The sequence below is a fragment of the Oncorhynchus mykiss genome, chromosome 14 (assembly GCF_057628025.1).
Source record: "Oncorhynchus mykiss isolate SJ-2025 chromosome 14, ASM5762802v1, whole genome shotgun sequence".
Taxonomy (NCBI): Eukaryota; Metazoa; Chordata; class Actinopteri; order Salmoniformes; family Salmonidae; genus Oncorhynchus; species Oncorhynchus mykiss.
Window position 1 is genome coordinate 34,987,655 of NC_143035.1, and position 14,831 is coordinate 35,002,485.

A 14,831-nucleotide genomic window follows, 5' to 3' on the forward strand; every position below is an offset into this window, starting at 1 on the left:
GAACATTACTTAGAACTACCATAACCACAAGTCTAACTCGAGTGTTGATTGGACGACGATAAGCGATAGGTTACGTGGCATTGGTGTCCGCGCAGACTCAGATCACAACATCCTTCGTCTATCATCGCCTGGAAGATGGTGGCAGTCAAAATGCAGTCTTGTGTGTTGTTAGTTTTGCTTTTGAACGTTTATTACACCTTTGTCTCCTCGCTGTACTTTCACATCGGGGAGACTGAGAAGAAATGCTTCATAGAGGAAATTCCGGATGAAACCATGATCATCGGTCAGTAACGTTATCTTGGGATTGCTATGCTATTTAGCCTCGGGAAGTCAGCTAACGTTAACCAGCAATCTAGTTAGTTAGCTAGAAATCTAGCCAGCCAACATTACATGTGTCTGTAAACTTACTTTTCAGTTTACTTGTTGAGATACATGGCTAGCTAGCTTCTCAAATTCATGAGCAGGTTAGCTAACTAAGTTCACCAGCTAGCTAACGTTAGCTATACAAATCAAATACAATTTTATTAGTGGCGTACACATTTGCAGATGTTATCGCAGGTGCGAAATGCTCATGTTTCTAGCTCCAACAGTGCAGTTATATCTAACAATAAAAACCTGACACTTGTTATATTGATGTCCTCAACTAGCTACAACTATCATGATGTGGATACTTTTAATAAATATAAACCATATCTAGTGTAACTACATTTTACTGTCGTACCATCCATATTGTAGGTCCTGAAACGACCCCTGACCCTATCAGTTTACCCTCTAGCTAGGCACTTGTAAGGATAAGACCGGTAGAAGCAGTCATTGGCTGGCATGTGTAAACAAATACATTTTTGTCTCTTTTTTTAAGGAAACTATCGTACACAATTGTACGACAAACAGAAAGAAGAGTACCTTCCTGCCACACAGGGTCTGGGGATGTTTGTTGAGGTGAAAGACCCTGATGAGAAGGTAGGATGTTACACTCTGCAACCACTATCATTCACATCATATGGTATTCTCTGAGAGAAGCCTGTGAGAATAATTAAAAACCAAGCTACATTGAATTGAATAGTAATTATACTGAAAAAGTGTTGCTTCCTGTGTGTTTTCTTATCTGGACTCTAGGTGATCCTGTCTCGTCAATACGGCTCGGAGGGAAGATTCACCTTCACCTCTCACACCCCTGGAGAACATCAGATCTGCCTTCACTCCAACTCCTCCAAGTTTGCCCTCTTCGCTGGAGGAATGCTTGTAAGTACATTAGTGTGACAAATGTGGGGGAAGGGTATTGCACACACAATGTGGGTCAATAAGAAAAGCTGATGGCAGGATACAATGGGTGGGGGGGGTGTAAGTGTTTTGAAAATACCCATGTTTATGCTCCTCTGAATTGCTGTGAACCACCCTCAGAGAGTTCACCTGGACATCCAAGTGGGAGAGCACACCAATAACTATGCAGAGATTGCAGCCAAAGACAAGCTGACAGAGCTGCAGCTGAGAGTGAGACAGCTGGTGGAGCAAGTGGACCAGATCCAGAAGGAGCAGAACTATCAGAGGGTGAGTACATTTTTAAATGTATTATTTTTTTGAACCTTTATTTAACTAGGCAAGTCAGTTAAGAACAAATTCTTCTTTACCATGGCGGCCTACTCCGGCCTAACCCAAATCAAATTTGATTTGTCACATACACATGATTAGCAGATATTAATGCGAGTGTAGCGAAATGCTTGTGCTTCTAGTTCCGACAATGCAGTAATAACCAACGAGTTATCTAACCTAACAATTCCACAACTACTACCTTATACACACAAGTGTAAAGGGATAAAGAATATATACATAAAGATATATGAATGAGTGATGGTACAGAACGGCATAGGCAAGATACAGTAGAGGGTATGGAGTACAGTATATACATATGAGATGAGTAATGTAGGGTATGTAAACATTATATTAAGTGGCATTGTTTAAAGTGGCTAGTGATACATTTTTTTACATAAATTTCCATTATTAAAGTGGCTGGAGTTGAGTCATTATGTTGGCAGCAGCCACTCAATGTTAGTGGTGGCTGTTTAACAGTCTGATGGCCTAGAGATAGAAGCTGTTTTTCAGTCTCTCGGTCCCTGCTTTGATGCACCTGTACTGATCTCGCCGTCTGGATGATAGCGGGGTGAACAGGCAGTGGCTCGGGTGGTTGTTGTCCTTGATGATCTTTATGGCCTTCCTGTGACATCGGGTGGTGTAGGTGTCCTGGAGGGCAGGTAGTTTGCCCCCGGTGATGCGTTGTGCAGACCTCACTACCCTCTGGAGAGCCTTACGGTTGTGGACGGAGCAATTGCCATACCAGGCGGTGATACAGCCCGACAGGATGCTCTCGATTGTGCATCTGTAGAAATTTGTGAGTGCTTTTGGTGACAAGCTGAATTTCTTCAGCCTCCTGAGGTTGAAAAGGCGCTGCTGCGCCTTTTTCACGACGCTGTCTGTGTGGGTGGACCAATTCAGTTTGTCCGTGATGTGTACGCCGAGGAACATAAAACGTACTACCCTCTCCACTACTGTCCCGTCGATGTGGATAGGGGGGGTTCCCTCTGCTGTTTCCAGAAGTCCACAATCATCTCCTTTGTTTTGTTGATGTTGAGTGTGAGGTTATTTTCCTGACACCACACTCCGAGGGCCCTCACCTCCTCCCTGTAGGCTGTCTCGTCGTTGTTGGTAATAAAGACTACCACTATAGTGTCGTCCGCAAACTTGATGATTGAGTTGGAGGCGTGCATGGCCACGCAGTCGTGGGTGAACAGGGAGTACAGGAGAGGGCTCAGAACGCACCCTTGTGGGGCCCCAGTGTTGAGGATCAGCGGGGTGGAGATGTTGTTTCCTACCCTCACCACCTGGGGGCGGCCCGTAAGGAAGTCCAGTACCTAGTTGCACAGGGCGGGCTCGAGACCCAGGGTCTCGAGCTTGATGACGAGTTTGGAGGGTGCTATGGTATTAAATGCTGAGCTGTAGTCGTTGAACAGCATTCTCACATAGGTATTCCTCTTGTCCAGATGGGTTAGGGCAGTGTGCAGTGTGGTTGAGATTGCATCGTCTGTGGACCTATTGGGGCGGTAAGCAAATTGGAGTCGATCTAGAGTGTCAGGTAGGGTGGAGGTGATATGGTCCTTGACTAGTCTCTCAAAGCACTTCATGATGACGGAAGTGAGTGCTACGGGGCGGTAGTCGTTTAGCTCAGTTACTTTAGCTTTCTTGGGAACAGGAACAATGGTGGCCCTCATGAAGCATGTGGGAACAGCAGACTGGGATAAGGTTTGATTGAATATGTCCGTAATATGACGCTGGGCCAATTGTGCCCCGCTCTATGGGACTTCGGATGACGGCTGGTTGTGATACAGCCCGGGATCTAACCAGGGTCTGTAGTGAAGCCTCTAGCACTGCTTAGACCGCTGTGTCACTTGGGAGCCCAAGTCTACATCAGCTGTCCTCTTGAGTAAAGCCCTGGACACACTGGTAGTGTTTGCTTGCCATGAGTCCTTGGCACCTCTGAAAAGAGAGCTGGCTGTAATTTACAAACCGATTCTACATGTAGAAAAATACTAAAATAATGTCAGTCAGACGTCTACCGGCAGGTGGTCCGTAAAACGCAATCAGGGAAACGAACCATTTGGTGCAATGTTTTCTCCTCAAAATACCAGTCTTTTCAAGGCAGTTTGATTTAAGACATTTGCTGAATTCCATATTTACCTCCATATTTACCTCTAGTTCAGATATTGATTCCCTTGGCTTGTGTGCTACTATTTTGTATTCATAATTGCTCTGTCTTTTCCAGTACCGCGAGGAGCGCTTCAGGCAGACCAGTGAGAGCACCAACCAGAGGGTTCTGTGGTGGTCCATCGTTCAGACATTGATCCTGGTGGCCATTGGCTTCTGGCAGATGAGACACCTCAAGAGTTTCTTCGAAGCCAAGAAATTAGTGTAGACCTGCACTCTCATTTTGTTGTTTACCTGAGTCCGGGTTGGGGATCAAATCAGTAAATTCAGGAAGTGAACTTTAACTCTATTCAATTGAAAATTCTCCCGTTGTTTTATATGAGGCATTTTTCATTCATCAATTCAGGTTTTAAATTAACTTCCTGAATTGATGAAAGTGAAATGAACCCAACCCTGGTCTGAATGCAGTACTCAAAACATCAGTCAGAATGTGTGTTTGCTCCCGGAAGTATATGTGCAGACTGGTGAAGTTACTATCCTATCAGTGAAAACCACCCAATTACTTTGTATTTTGATAGGGCTCTGCTTTTGGATTTTTAAGACCCTTTTATGACCTTGATATTCCCCATCCCTGTTTCTATAAGGTATCAGTCTGCAATTAGTTTTATTTATGATCCTCTACATAATGTTTTACTTTAGGCTGGGAAAAAAATGTTTTTTTTTTTACTATTGATGATATCAAACATTGTTCTTCGGAAAGTTAAAACCACTTGTATTTCTTTTCCCACACATGCTGCCCCTCCCCTCCCCTTCCGTAATATATTTCTGTTTGTGACTGTCAGTCATATTATAGGCTGCATCTTCTCTCTCAAAATAACAGGTGTGTTTTCAAACTAATTAGACGATGTTCTCACTCTTACATGCGTTGTAATGGGGTTTTTTGTTACTAGCTGAGAGAGAGCACCTATTTTAGTTTTAGAGCTGTACAACAGAAATGGTGACTTGATTTATGGAATGTATTTTTGGTCATGTGTGCATACTGGTCTTTGTATCTGGATGTTTTTTTTTATTTAGATTCAAATTAATTTACGTTTCAACCCCTGATGTATTTAGTGTCAGTCATGGTCTGTGTGTTTAGAAACAGAAAGACATCCAGCATTTTTTTAAATTTTTTATGGAGATCTTGAAAATGTGGAACCTTCTCCTGTCTTGTTAGCCAGTATCTGTATTCACAAAGCACCTTGGAGTAGGCTTGCTGATCTAGTATCTGTTACCCCTTGCTATTCATTTGGATTTAAAAGTCAAAGCTGATCCTAGCTCAGCACTTCTATTCTGAGACGCTTACTGAATACGGGCTCGGTCTGTGTTTTATTTAATGGTCCATTTATAAAGCTGGAAAGTGAGACAAGAAACATGACATTTTAATTAATTAAAGGGTGGTGATAGTGTCTCTTAATATGGTAGTTCTATGGAAGAAAAAAAAAGTAATGTGAAATACTAGCTATGCATTTGCTTAAGTAAGTGAGCAGTTCACACAGTTTCTCCCTAACTTGCTGAATACACTGCCAAAGATGTTCACTTATCACAATCCATTGACTTGATGATGGTCAAGTAAATGTTGATTTAAAGAGATTTGCTTGTTTTTTTCCCCATCTATACTGCATATCTAAGTGAACCAGGATAGATGGTGTTTTTGGCTTCTGTTTTGTCCATTTCCTTTCTCCAAATTCTCAAGTAGAGTTTTGAAGACACTGATTTAATTCAATAAAGAACTGCTGTCCAGTTAAACAGTTTGCTCTGGTTCTCATCATATACAAGGAGTTGATTCGTGGGTAAATATCAATTGTACACTTGAAAAGTATTTAGCCAGAAAGCAGTCTTTGCTTCTTGTCTATCATAAAACAATAAGAACTATACTGGATAATTTTTGCAAAAAATGTTTTGTTCAGTTAATCTGTTTTTGTGTTTATCCATGATGTTCCTAAAATGATTCCTAATTGTGTTAGTTCATCATTGGTGTTTTTTGTTGTTGCCTTTTGTTATGGTTAGATGTCAGAGGTTGTTGAGTATGATATTCATTTAATTGATTTTAATGGTTTATTTTGGGTGGGGATATTTCAGATTCTGTCAATTTGAAAACTTGTCTAAATTGCACTCAAATATAAAGTTTTGTGACCTTTTGGCTAGCTAGCTTGAATGACTATTTCCCTAGACACTTTGCCAAACAAAACGATCAGACGAAGGTCCATCCATAGGGAATGCGTTCTATAGTTCCCCAAATGCATAGGAATGTTTAGTCTTGATCGTGTGTTTCTCCCGGAGCAATGTCTTAGGCGAACTTTAGAAAAACAGTTTGTGATATTTTCTTGAGTAGAAGCTCTTTAGTCAACTAACGAATGATGTCAATGTAACTGTCGTATGGTAGTGTGTGAAACACACCGTTAATTATCGAAACAAATTATATTTGTATAGTTTGTTGCTAGACTTCTTTTGTTTCCCGAAATCCGCGGTAGGTCATGGCGGGTAGGAACAACATTTCCCTTGCTCCTCTATGTTGCCACGTGTCCACCCGGGGCGTCTTCATTACGCCGATTCTGTTGCAAAACGTTTCTTAAACGGAAGGGAACGGGACTTGACCTACCCGAATGTGTCCAATATAAACACTCGTTCGTAGCTGTAAAACTGTTTACAACAGTTTGGACTAATTATTACACCCCTGCTAGACAGCTCACTAGTCATTAGCCAGCGTCAAGCTAAAGCTTTGCCAATGTAACAAGAAAATGGACACGGAATGTCAGTAACCAAAGGCATATTGTGACATTTCGAGGAAAAATATGACAAAAATATCAGTTGGACATCGAAATCTGACTGCAAAGGAGAGAGCCAGGAAGAATGGGGAAGTTCGATTGTAGAATCACGACAACAACATTCTCTTGTTTCACGAGTAGCTAACTTCTGTGCAACCTTGAAGCTGTTGTCATTTGCAACTTTAAAAATGATGTATTCATCAAGAAGAAAACCAGTCCTCTATTTCAAAGAAGACAGAAGGTAAAACATAACGGTGTTCGGTATCTCTAATGTTAACAATGAGAGAGTATCCAATCCTAGACTGATTAGGCTAGACGAGGGAACAGATGTATGCATTTCAAGACATTAGCAAACTAGTCAAATGTGTCATGTTTTATCTACTAGTGAGGCCTATGTGAATCATAAAAATACACTACTACTGTAGGTACACTAAAGCCTAAATCTCTATTACATTGGGCCACTAGCCTATTTCTCAAAAACGTGTGAGAATGCAGCCGGTGTAGATGGATTGCAGTCAGGTGTTGAAGATGGTTCAAATATTTCACATCATTTCTTGGTATTGTTCAACCTCAAAGAAATGAAACACCAAAAGCACCTCGCCCAGAAGAGCGTAATCAGTGAGTAGTTGACTACAATATAAGTGTGTTGCTCTCAGATTTTGTTGTGTGAAATAATCTCGGTGCATTGATTTTAGTTTGTTTTCTGGTAAAATTGCACGATAATATTTGAAATCAGCCATTCCTTATAATCTGGACGTAGCCAATGCATACAGTGTGTATGGGTTTGGTTGTGCAAGCGTTTTAATGTACAATACTAATGCCTAACTTGAGTTATTGAAACGTTTGAACTATTAGCTGTTTTCCAATGGCAATGTGATGTGTCTTTCAGCTACTAAACCGCTCACTTTTACATGCATGGCACTTGATCAATTTGTGGTTAAGGTGTGCATCATAGCATTGATTGACTATACTACATTGCTCAATATGAGACTTGCTATTACTTCTACTTTCAGATTCTGTTCTGGGAAATGCACAGTATACAAACTATTTGGTCTGTGTGTGGTGCTGGTACTGGTCTCCCTCCTATGGCTCCAACTCAGCTGTACAGGAGACATGAGCCGGGTTGTAGTGGATGACAGACACCTCCTCCATCAGCCCTGTCCGCTGGAGAAACAGGCATCCGCTGCGGACGACCCTTCCTGGGGTCCTCACAAGCTGGCCCTCCTGATACCTTTCAGGGAGAGGTTTGAGGAGCTGCTGGTGTTTGTCCCCTTCATGCACACCTTCTTGAACAACAAGAAAATACTGCATAAGATCTTTGTAATCAACCAGATGGATCACTATCGGTAAGTGATGGAAGATGTTATTTTGCCCTGTTATTCATTAGGCCTACAACAGAAGTGTTGTCTAATCTGAAGGCCACAACATATTCTATTCTGTTCTATCCTGTTCTATTCTATTTCATTCCAATGGTTGTTGATGAATTCTAATTGGCATAGGGGAACTATAGTCTGGATGTGTGCCCAGTTGATGTGTGCCTTACCAAAGAAATATTGACTCCTCCTGGTAGTAAATAATGAGTTCCACCCATATCTCACCGCAGGTTCAACAGAGCCTCTCTCATTAACGTTGGTTACACGGAGAGTGGTAACGACACTGATTACATCGCCATGCATGATGTGGACTTGTTACCTCTGAATGAAGCTCTGGACTATGGTTTCCCAGAGGAGGGCCCGTTCCACGTGGCCTCACCAGAGCTGCACCCCCTGTATCACTACAAGGCATACGTGGGAGGAATCCTGCTGCTCACCAAACAGCATTATCACATGGTAGGTTAGCCAATTGTTAAGTTAATCATTCATTATCCATAATAATAGACAGCACTTCAAATCTCCAATATGTTCTTTTTTTTCATAATCGGTCGACCTCTAGTAGACATTACTGTGAAATGCTTACTTAAGAGCCCTTACCAATGATGCAGAGTTTAAAAATAGTAACACAAGAGAAATATAATAAACAAACATGTAGCTATATACAGGGAATACCAGTACCAGATCAATATGCAGAGATATGTACATGAAGGCAGGGCGAAGTGACTCGGCATCAGGATAGATCATAATAATTGTATGATTGTGGTGTGTTGTTTTAGCTGTGTCGTGTTCTGTGTTCCTAAAGTGCAACGGCATGTCCAACCGGTTCTGGGGATGGGGGAGAGAAGACGATGAATTCTACAGGAGACTAAGAACTGCTGGATTACAGGTAAACCAGGACTGTCCTTTACGTGTCACAAAGAGACAGAGATAGCTAAGAATTTGGGTTAATCCCTGAAAATACTCCAAAATAATGATAAAGCCAATGAATGATTAGCGTCAGTATCTGACATCTCTCCCTACGTAGTAGAACAACTCAAGAGTACGTTTGCATGTAGATCAGCAAAACAGCTACTGCCACGTCTCTATAAATACTATGAATAATATAATCAATCTGTAACTTTCTGTTTGCCAGCTCTTCAGGCCCAGTGGGATAAAAACAGGGTATAAAACCTTTCGCCACATCCATGACCCTGCCTGGAGGAAGAGAGACCAGAAGAGAGTGGCTGCACAGAAACAGGTGGAGATGCATTCACTGGGAACCTCCTACCGTGTTGTATTGCTATGTGTTGCATTCTCAGATAAACGGATACTGGATTTATCTCTTTGGTTGTATTTCTAATCACAGTACTGACATTGTTTTTCTCTCCTCGTTTTTTGGAAGGAACAATTCAAGGTTGACCCTGAGGGCGGGCTGACTAACTTGCAGTACAAGCTGGAGTCGAGACAGGAGCTGACTATTAGTGGAGCCCCTGTCACTGTCCTCAACACCAAACTGGAGTGTGACACAGACAAGACTCCCTGGTGTCTGTTGAACTAAGATGGCCCCCATGATAGACTTATGCTGCCTCTCATCTGGGTTATGTTCATTATCTACCAAACGGAATAAAACAGACTAAAACAGGGAGGGACTACCTGAGCTTCTCCAATGAGAAACACTTGTTTTTGTGTGCCCTAATGAATATGACCCCGGTGCTACAGAGGGGTGCTGTTAACCCCTGCTTACTGTGCTACTTCGGGACAGTTTCTGGTCCTGAGGACATGGCTAAAACAAACAACCGCACCAGGAGACATGGGTACCATATTCTGTCTGGTCCAGAGAAGAGCCGTTGACCTTTGAACCCAGCAACGCCTTCCCTCATTGGAGAGATGGAATGTATTTATAAACTAGCTAAATGATGATGTCTTTTAGAACTGCGGCGTAGCCGTCTGACTTGCATTCAGAACTGTGAGTGACTGGATCTCAAGCAGGCCTAACTTCAGGGTCTTTTAAACTACAGACACTTTGCCAATATTGACGACACACAAAAGGAAAGGTGTACTGAAATCATAAGCAAAGGCCTTTGTGTCTGTTTATCCAGGTGACCGACCAGGACCAACCCTGCTTAGCTTCAGAGGCCAACCAGCAGTGGGATGTTGGGTGGTCTGGCTCCTGGGTGTGGTACTAGTGGACCATTGCCTGTCTTTCAGTTGAAGTCTGCTATACTGTCTGGATGAATGTCTTATCATCAGAGTTAGTTTGCTATGAAAGGGTTTTCTTTCTGACCTTGTGATGCACCGGGATTGGCATGCCACCTCCATGGTACATAGCGCTGTATTCTCATCCGGTATCCATTGTGTCCCATCATGTACTCAACTAGTAGTGAGTTGAGTATCAGAGTGCCCTTTTGGGTTTGTTGTTGATGGTAAAATCAGCTTTTAAGGTTTACAGTTGTGCTTAAAAAGTTTTCAGAGAACGACTAGATATTATGAAAGTATGTTTAGGTAATGTCAAGCGTATGTTACAACAGTTTGGCCATATATCATACTGCTGTAATGTCAAGCATATCTTACAACAGTTTGGCCATATATCATACTGCTGTAATGTCAAGCATATGTTACAACAGTTTGGCCATATATCATACTGCTGTAATGTCAAGCATATGTTACAACAGTTTGGCCATATATCATACTGCTGTAATGTCAAGCATATGTTACAACAGTTTGGCCATATATCATACTGCTGTAATGTCAAGCGTATGTTACAACAGTTTGGCCATATATCATACTGCTGTAATGTCAAGCATATGTTACAACAGTTTGGCCATATATCATACTGCTGTAATGTCAAGCGTATGTTACAACAGTTTGGCCATATATCATACTGCTGCAATGTCTTTCTGAATGATTCGACAAGTCAGTGGTACCCGGAAAATGTATTTGTACAATATTCAGTATTTATATAAAGTTATGACTCAAAACCCCGGGAATACATGCACATTGTCTTATTCTCATTATAAATGTCTTCATTGTACATATGATTAACACATCTGTATCTTATTTTCAGTACTGAACATGATCCAATTGATCCATTTCTAGATCTGTATGACAGACCATTGTGCTTAGACTTTGTTATGTTGACGTTTCTCACTATAATTGAAATTGTAAAGTACTTGATCCAGTTGAAACCTTCTGAGGAAATGCTAATAAGGATTCGTTAATAACTGATGGCACTTTGCATGACAGTGTAAATGAAGTTGTGTCACCTCTTGTTCAGATTTCAGGTGCTTAAAGTGACCACTGGCCTGTCATTCCAGGTGTGTCTTTAAATTTCCTGGTCCAGTATACAGGTGTGTCTTTAATCTTCCTGGTCCAATATACAGGTGTGTCTTTAATCTTCCTGGTCCAGTAAACAGCCTTTGAAGTCAACCCTGCGTTGTCCCGCTGGTTATAGACAAGCCACATTTTTTTAATCCACTAGATACACGTATCACTGCCCCAGAAGTCTACAATAGCCTGTCTGAAATGTAGTATATGGTATTCTAAGTTTATAAAATCAGGCATAACTTGTTATGCATTTAAAGTCAGCTCAGGACTGCAGTAGTTAGGCCTATTTCTGCTTTATGACCATGAAAGTTTCATTATTGCATTTAAATAGCCTAGGGAGCAAGCTATCATATGTCCTGTCCATATGCGATTATCGTTGTATGCCTTGTTGTAGCCTAATACTTATAGAAAAGACTATAGCATATTTATTTCATAAGCACAAACTAAGTCTCACTCAATGGCAACTTTGCCTAATTCTGGGGGCAGACGTTTCCCAAAACCCAATGGCATTCGTTTTCGATTAGATCGTGATTTCATTTGAATATCACAATGAAAACCTTTGGGCTTGTCTACTGAATCATGACTGTGGTGATTTGTCACTTCAGCCCCGCATGTAAAGCTCCTGTCTGAAGTCTTTTGTCAGGTCATAATTGATCCATCGGCTCTTGGTCGACCAGAACACGGCACCATTTAGGACAGGCCCCATCAAGAAAGGTTTACACTAATCTCCTCAAAGTAGTTTCTGACTCGATGCGACAATACCTCTCAGGCCCTCTGATCTATCTGTTGAGGCGGGGTATAAAGTCTTCGCCTCCCGCCTGGAGAAGGGGCCACATTGAGCAACACTCAACCGCGCAGCATGACGAGAGGAAGCCTGAGCGCGAGTTCCCTCAACGGGACATCTTTCTCCTTACCATCATACTTTCCTTTTTATGTTGGAGCAACAGACATCTCCTCGTGCTTGACAAACACGATTCTATCAACAACACAGACCAAAAAAAAGCGCGATCCTTCAGCATAGAAGTGATTCATTCCGTGGGTCTTTCCGGGGAAGCAGCCGCACAACAAGCCATGCACATCCAGCCACCAGACGGAGGCGCACTGCACCATCCGGCGATGCTGACTCGGGCGCATTTTGGAGACACAAATTCACTTCACCCAGTTTACTAGAGGCGTCTAAGTGGTTATAATCAAGTTCTGTAGAACGGTAAGATTTCAAATTGAAATTATCTCGTAAATGTTTCCGACTTTGTATTGTTACGGTCCAAGGGAGAGTAGCATACATTATAGGTCTCGCATCGAATTGTTTTGTAAAACGGATGATCTGACTCCTCTATTAATTCCAAATGGAATACGGAATAGGGGTCATTGGGATAATGTATAATTAAGAATATATAGCAAATTAATGTTTGTTTTCTCTCTGCAGGACAACCGGACAGTCTATAGGGGAACCTTCGTGCGGAGATCCCGCACTATCTACACACCGACAACCAGCTGACTAAACTAGATGAGGTGTGCAGTAAGCAGCGGTACATGAGCGGGACCGAGAAGATTATTCTGGCCTCATCGCTGAGACACGGGTCAAGGTCTGGTTCCAGGACAGGAGAACGCGGTGGAGGAAGGCCCACGGGGACATTATCGGTGTACCGGAGAGACACGCTCACGGTGAAACGTCGAGCAAGGAGGAGGATGAGTTGATTTCCGTGGACAATGACGAGTTTTTTAAATATGTTTTATATTAGTAAATGCCTTGAGCCCACCACACACATTCATGGTGATTCTTGAATTCTTATTATTGTCAAACAAGAGAGAATATTGCCGATATTTTACCACTGCGTGGCCTGGCATGGTATGCTTGTGCTCATCAGCTGACAACTAGGCTATGAGTCACTGAAGATTTAGCCATATCATTTGTGTAATATATTTTATATTCCCCATATCACAACATTCCTTATGTGATTTAATTTCCCCCTGCATTCCTTTTACACCTGCAGTTTTTATTGGGTTTCCTTTCAGTTTATGTGGCGGCATTTATCCACGTACCGAACCCAGGATATAGGCCTAGCTTTATACCGAACCCAGGATATAGGCCTAGCTTTATACCGAACCCAGGATATAGGCCTAGCTTTATACCGAACCCAGGATATAGGCCTAGCTTTATACCGAACCCAGGATATAGGCCTAGCTTTATACCGAACCCAGGATATAGGCCTAGCTTTATACCGAACCCAGGATATAGGCCTAGCTTTATACCGAACCCAGGATATAGGCCTAGCTTTATACCGAACCCAGGATATAGGCCTAGCTTTATACCGAACCCAGGATATAGGCCTATCTTTATACCGAACCCAGGATATAGGCCTAGCTTTATACCGAACACAGGGTGTAAGCCTTCTGTACCAAACCCAGGATATAGGCCTAGCTTTATACCGAACCCAGGATATAGGCATAGCCTCCTATATTGCTGTTGTTTCTGTTCTTAATGTGGAATATTTTGTACTGATCACTGTCTCTATATTGTTCTTTTGACTGATATGTTTTAGCTACTTGATATGTAATTATCTTGTATTTAAAAAAATAAAAATAAACCTTTGGCTTATAGATGTGAAATGATTAATAATATATAGGAAATGCCGTGTCCAAAACAGCAAGTTTGGATTTATTAAAGAACACACTATTTGCTGCAAATAATTATAGGCTACATAAATATATCATCCAAATCGACTAATTATAATATACTCGGATGACAATAGTGTGATGGACACAAGACTGCAGATATAGCACCAAACTGAGTGACTAATGCATTATGGGCCACTACAGACTGTTTATTCGTTTTCAATGAGTTAAGAAGTCCCCCCAGGCATACTGGCCTTCACTTAACCAGGTATTATGTTCCTAGAAGCCAGGTGTGTGGAGGTAAAAGCTTAAAGTCAGACGCAACACTGACATTCTTTTCCCTAATTGACCTTTATGGACTCGAGCTGACAGCGACAGGAAATGTTTGTCCGCGAGAGTAAATAAATCAGACAGTCCGGAGAGAGAGAGACAGCCATAAGGGCACAAAACGTTCCACAATTTGAGCCTAAATATGCTTCAAGGTTAAATTCCTCCTCACGCCATTTGCACACTGTACATATACCTTTTTTTTCTATTGTGTTATTGACTGTACGCTTGTTTATTCCATGTGTAACTCTGTGCTGTTGTTTGTGTCGCACTACTTTGCTTTATCTTGGCCATGGCGCAGTTGTAAATGAGAACTTGTTCTCAACTGGCCTACCTGGTTAAATAAAGGTGAAATAAAACATTTAAATAAAAAAATGGCAATTAGGTAGTAGATGGAAGTTTCCATTATGTAGTTATTAAAAAATAATACGTGTGAAATTAATTCACATTATATAATTAATAACGAATAAAGTTAAAGTAAATTTGGGGTAAATAAAATACAATAGAATATTGTTGAATTTAATTAAACTTTTTTTTTTTGCCTAGGTAATAGATCTATATATTATAGAGAATATCATGAATTCTATCCCAGATCTGATTTGAACAGAATATCAATATTATCTTTAAAAGTAAAAGTTTTTACTCAGCACGCACTGACCTTTACTGAGACCATTAAAATCCACTAGAGGGCATTGACCACATAATAGTT

General features: G+C 41.4%; 2 protein-coding genes and 1 long non-coding RNA gene across 5 annotated transcripts; all 3 read left to right on the forward strand.

Annotated features, from left to right (window-relative positions):
- Positions 1-109: 109 nt before the first annotated feature.
- On the forward strand, positions 110-5,484 carry LOC110489185 (transmembrane emp24 domain-containing protein 9). Its single transcript, XM_021561802.3, has 5 exons — positions 110-283; positions 860-960; positions 1,117-1,242; positions 1,402-1,548; positions 3,815-5,484. The coding sequence occupies exons 1-5, from the start codon at positions 136-138 to the stop codon at positions 3,962-3,964; spliced, it is 672 nt and encodes a 223-aa protein (XP_021417477.1). The 5' UTR covers positions 110-135; the 3' UTR covers positions 3,965-5,484.
- Positions 5,485-5,991: 507 nt separating this feature from the next.
- On the forward strand, positions 5,992-10,833 carry LOC110489184 (xylosylprotein beta 1,4-galactosyltransferase, polypeptide 7 (galactosyltransferase I)). 3 transcript variants are annotated; one of them, XM_021561799.3, is made up of 7 exons: positions 6,363-6,744; positions 7,080-7,121; positions 7,517-7,849; positions 8,107-8,332; positions 8,679-8,762; positions 9,009-9,113; positions 9,258-10,833. In XM_021561799.3, the coding sequence occupies exons 1-7, from the start codon at positions 6,692-6,694 to the stop codon at positions 9,411-9,413; spliced, it is 999 nt and encodes a 332-aa protein (XP_021417474.3). In that variant the 5' UTR covers positions 6,363-6,691; the 3' UTR covers positions 9,414-10,833. The 3 variants fall into 3 exon arrangements, with proteins under 3 accessions (XP_021417475.2, XP_021417474.3, XP_090054953.1); XM_021561800.3 differs by lacking the exon at positions 7,080-7,121 and having other exon boundaries at positions 5,992-6,744; XM_090198827.1 differs by lacking the exons at positions 6,363-6,744; positions 7,080-7,121 and having other exon boundaries at positions 7,270-7,849.
- A 955-nt stretch (positions 10,834-11,788) lies between these two features.
- LOC118938727 (uncharacterized) lies at positions 11,789-13,780 on the forward strand. Its single transcript, XR_005035989.2, has 2 exons — positions 11,789-12,386; positions 12,606-13,780. It is a non-coding gene; the product is annotated as an uncharacterized LOC118938727 (long non-coding RNA).
- Positions 13,781-14,831: the final 1,051 nt, after the last annotated feature.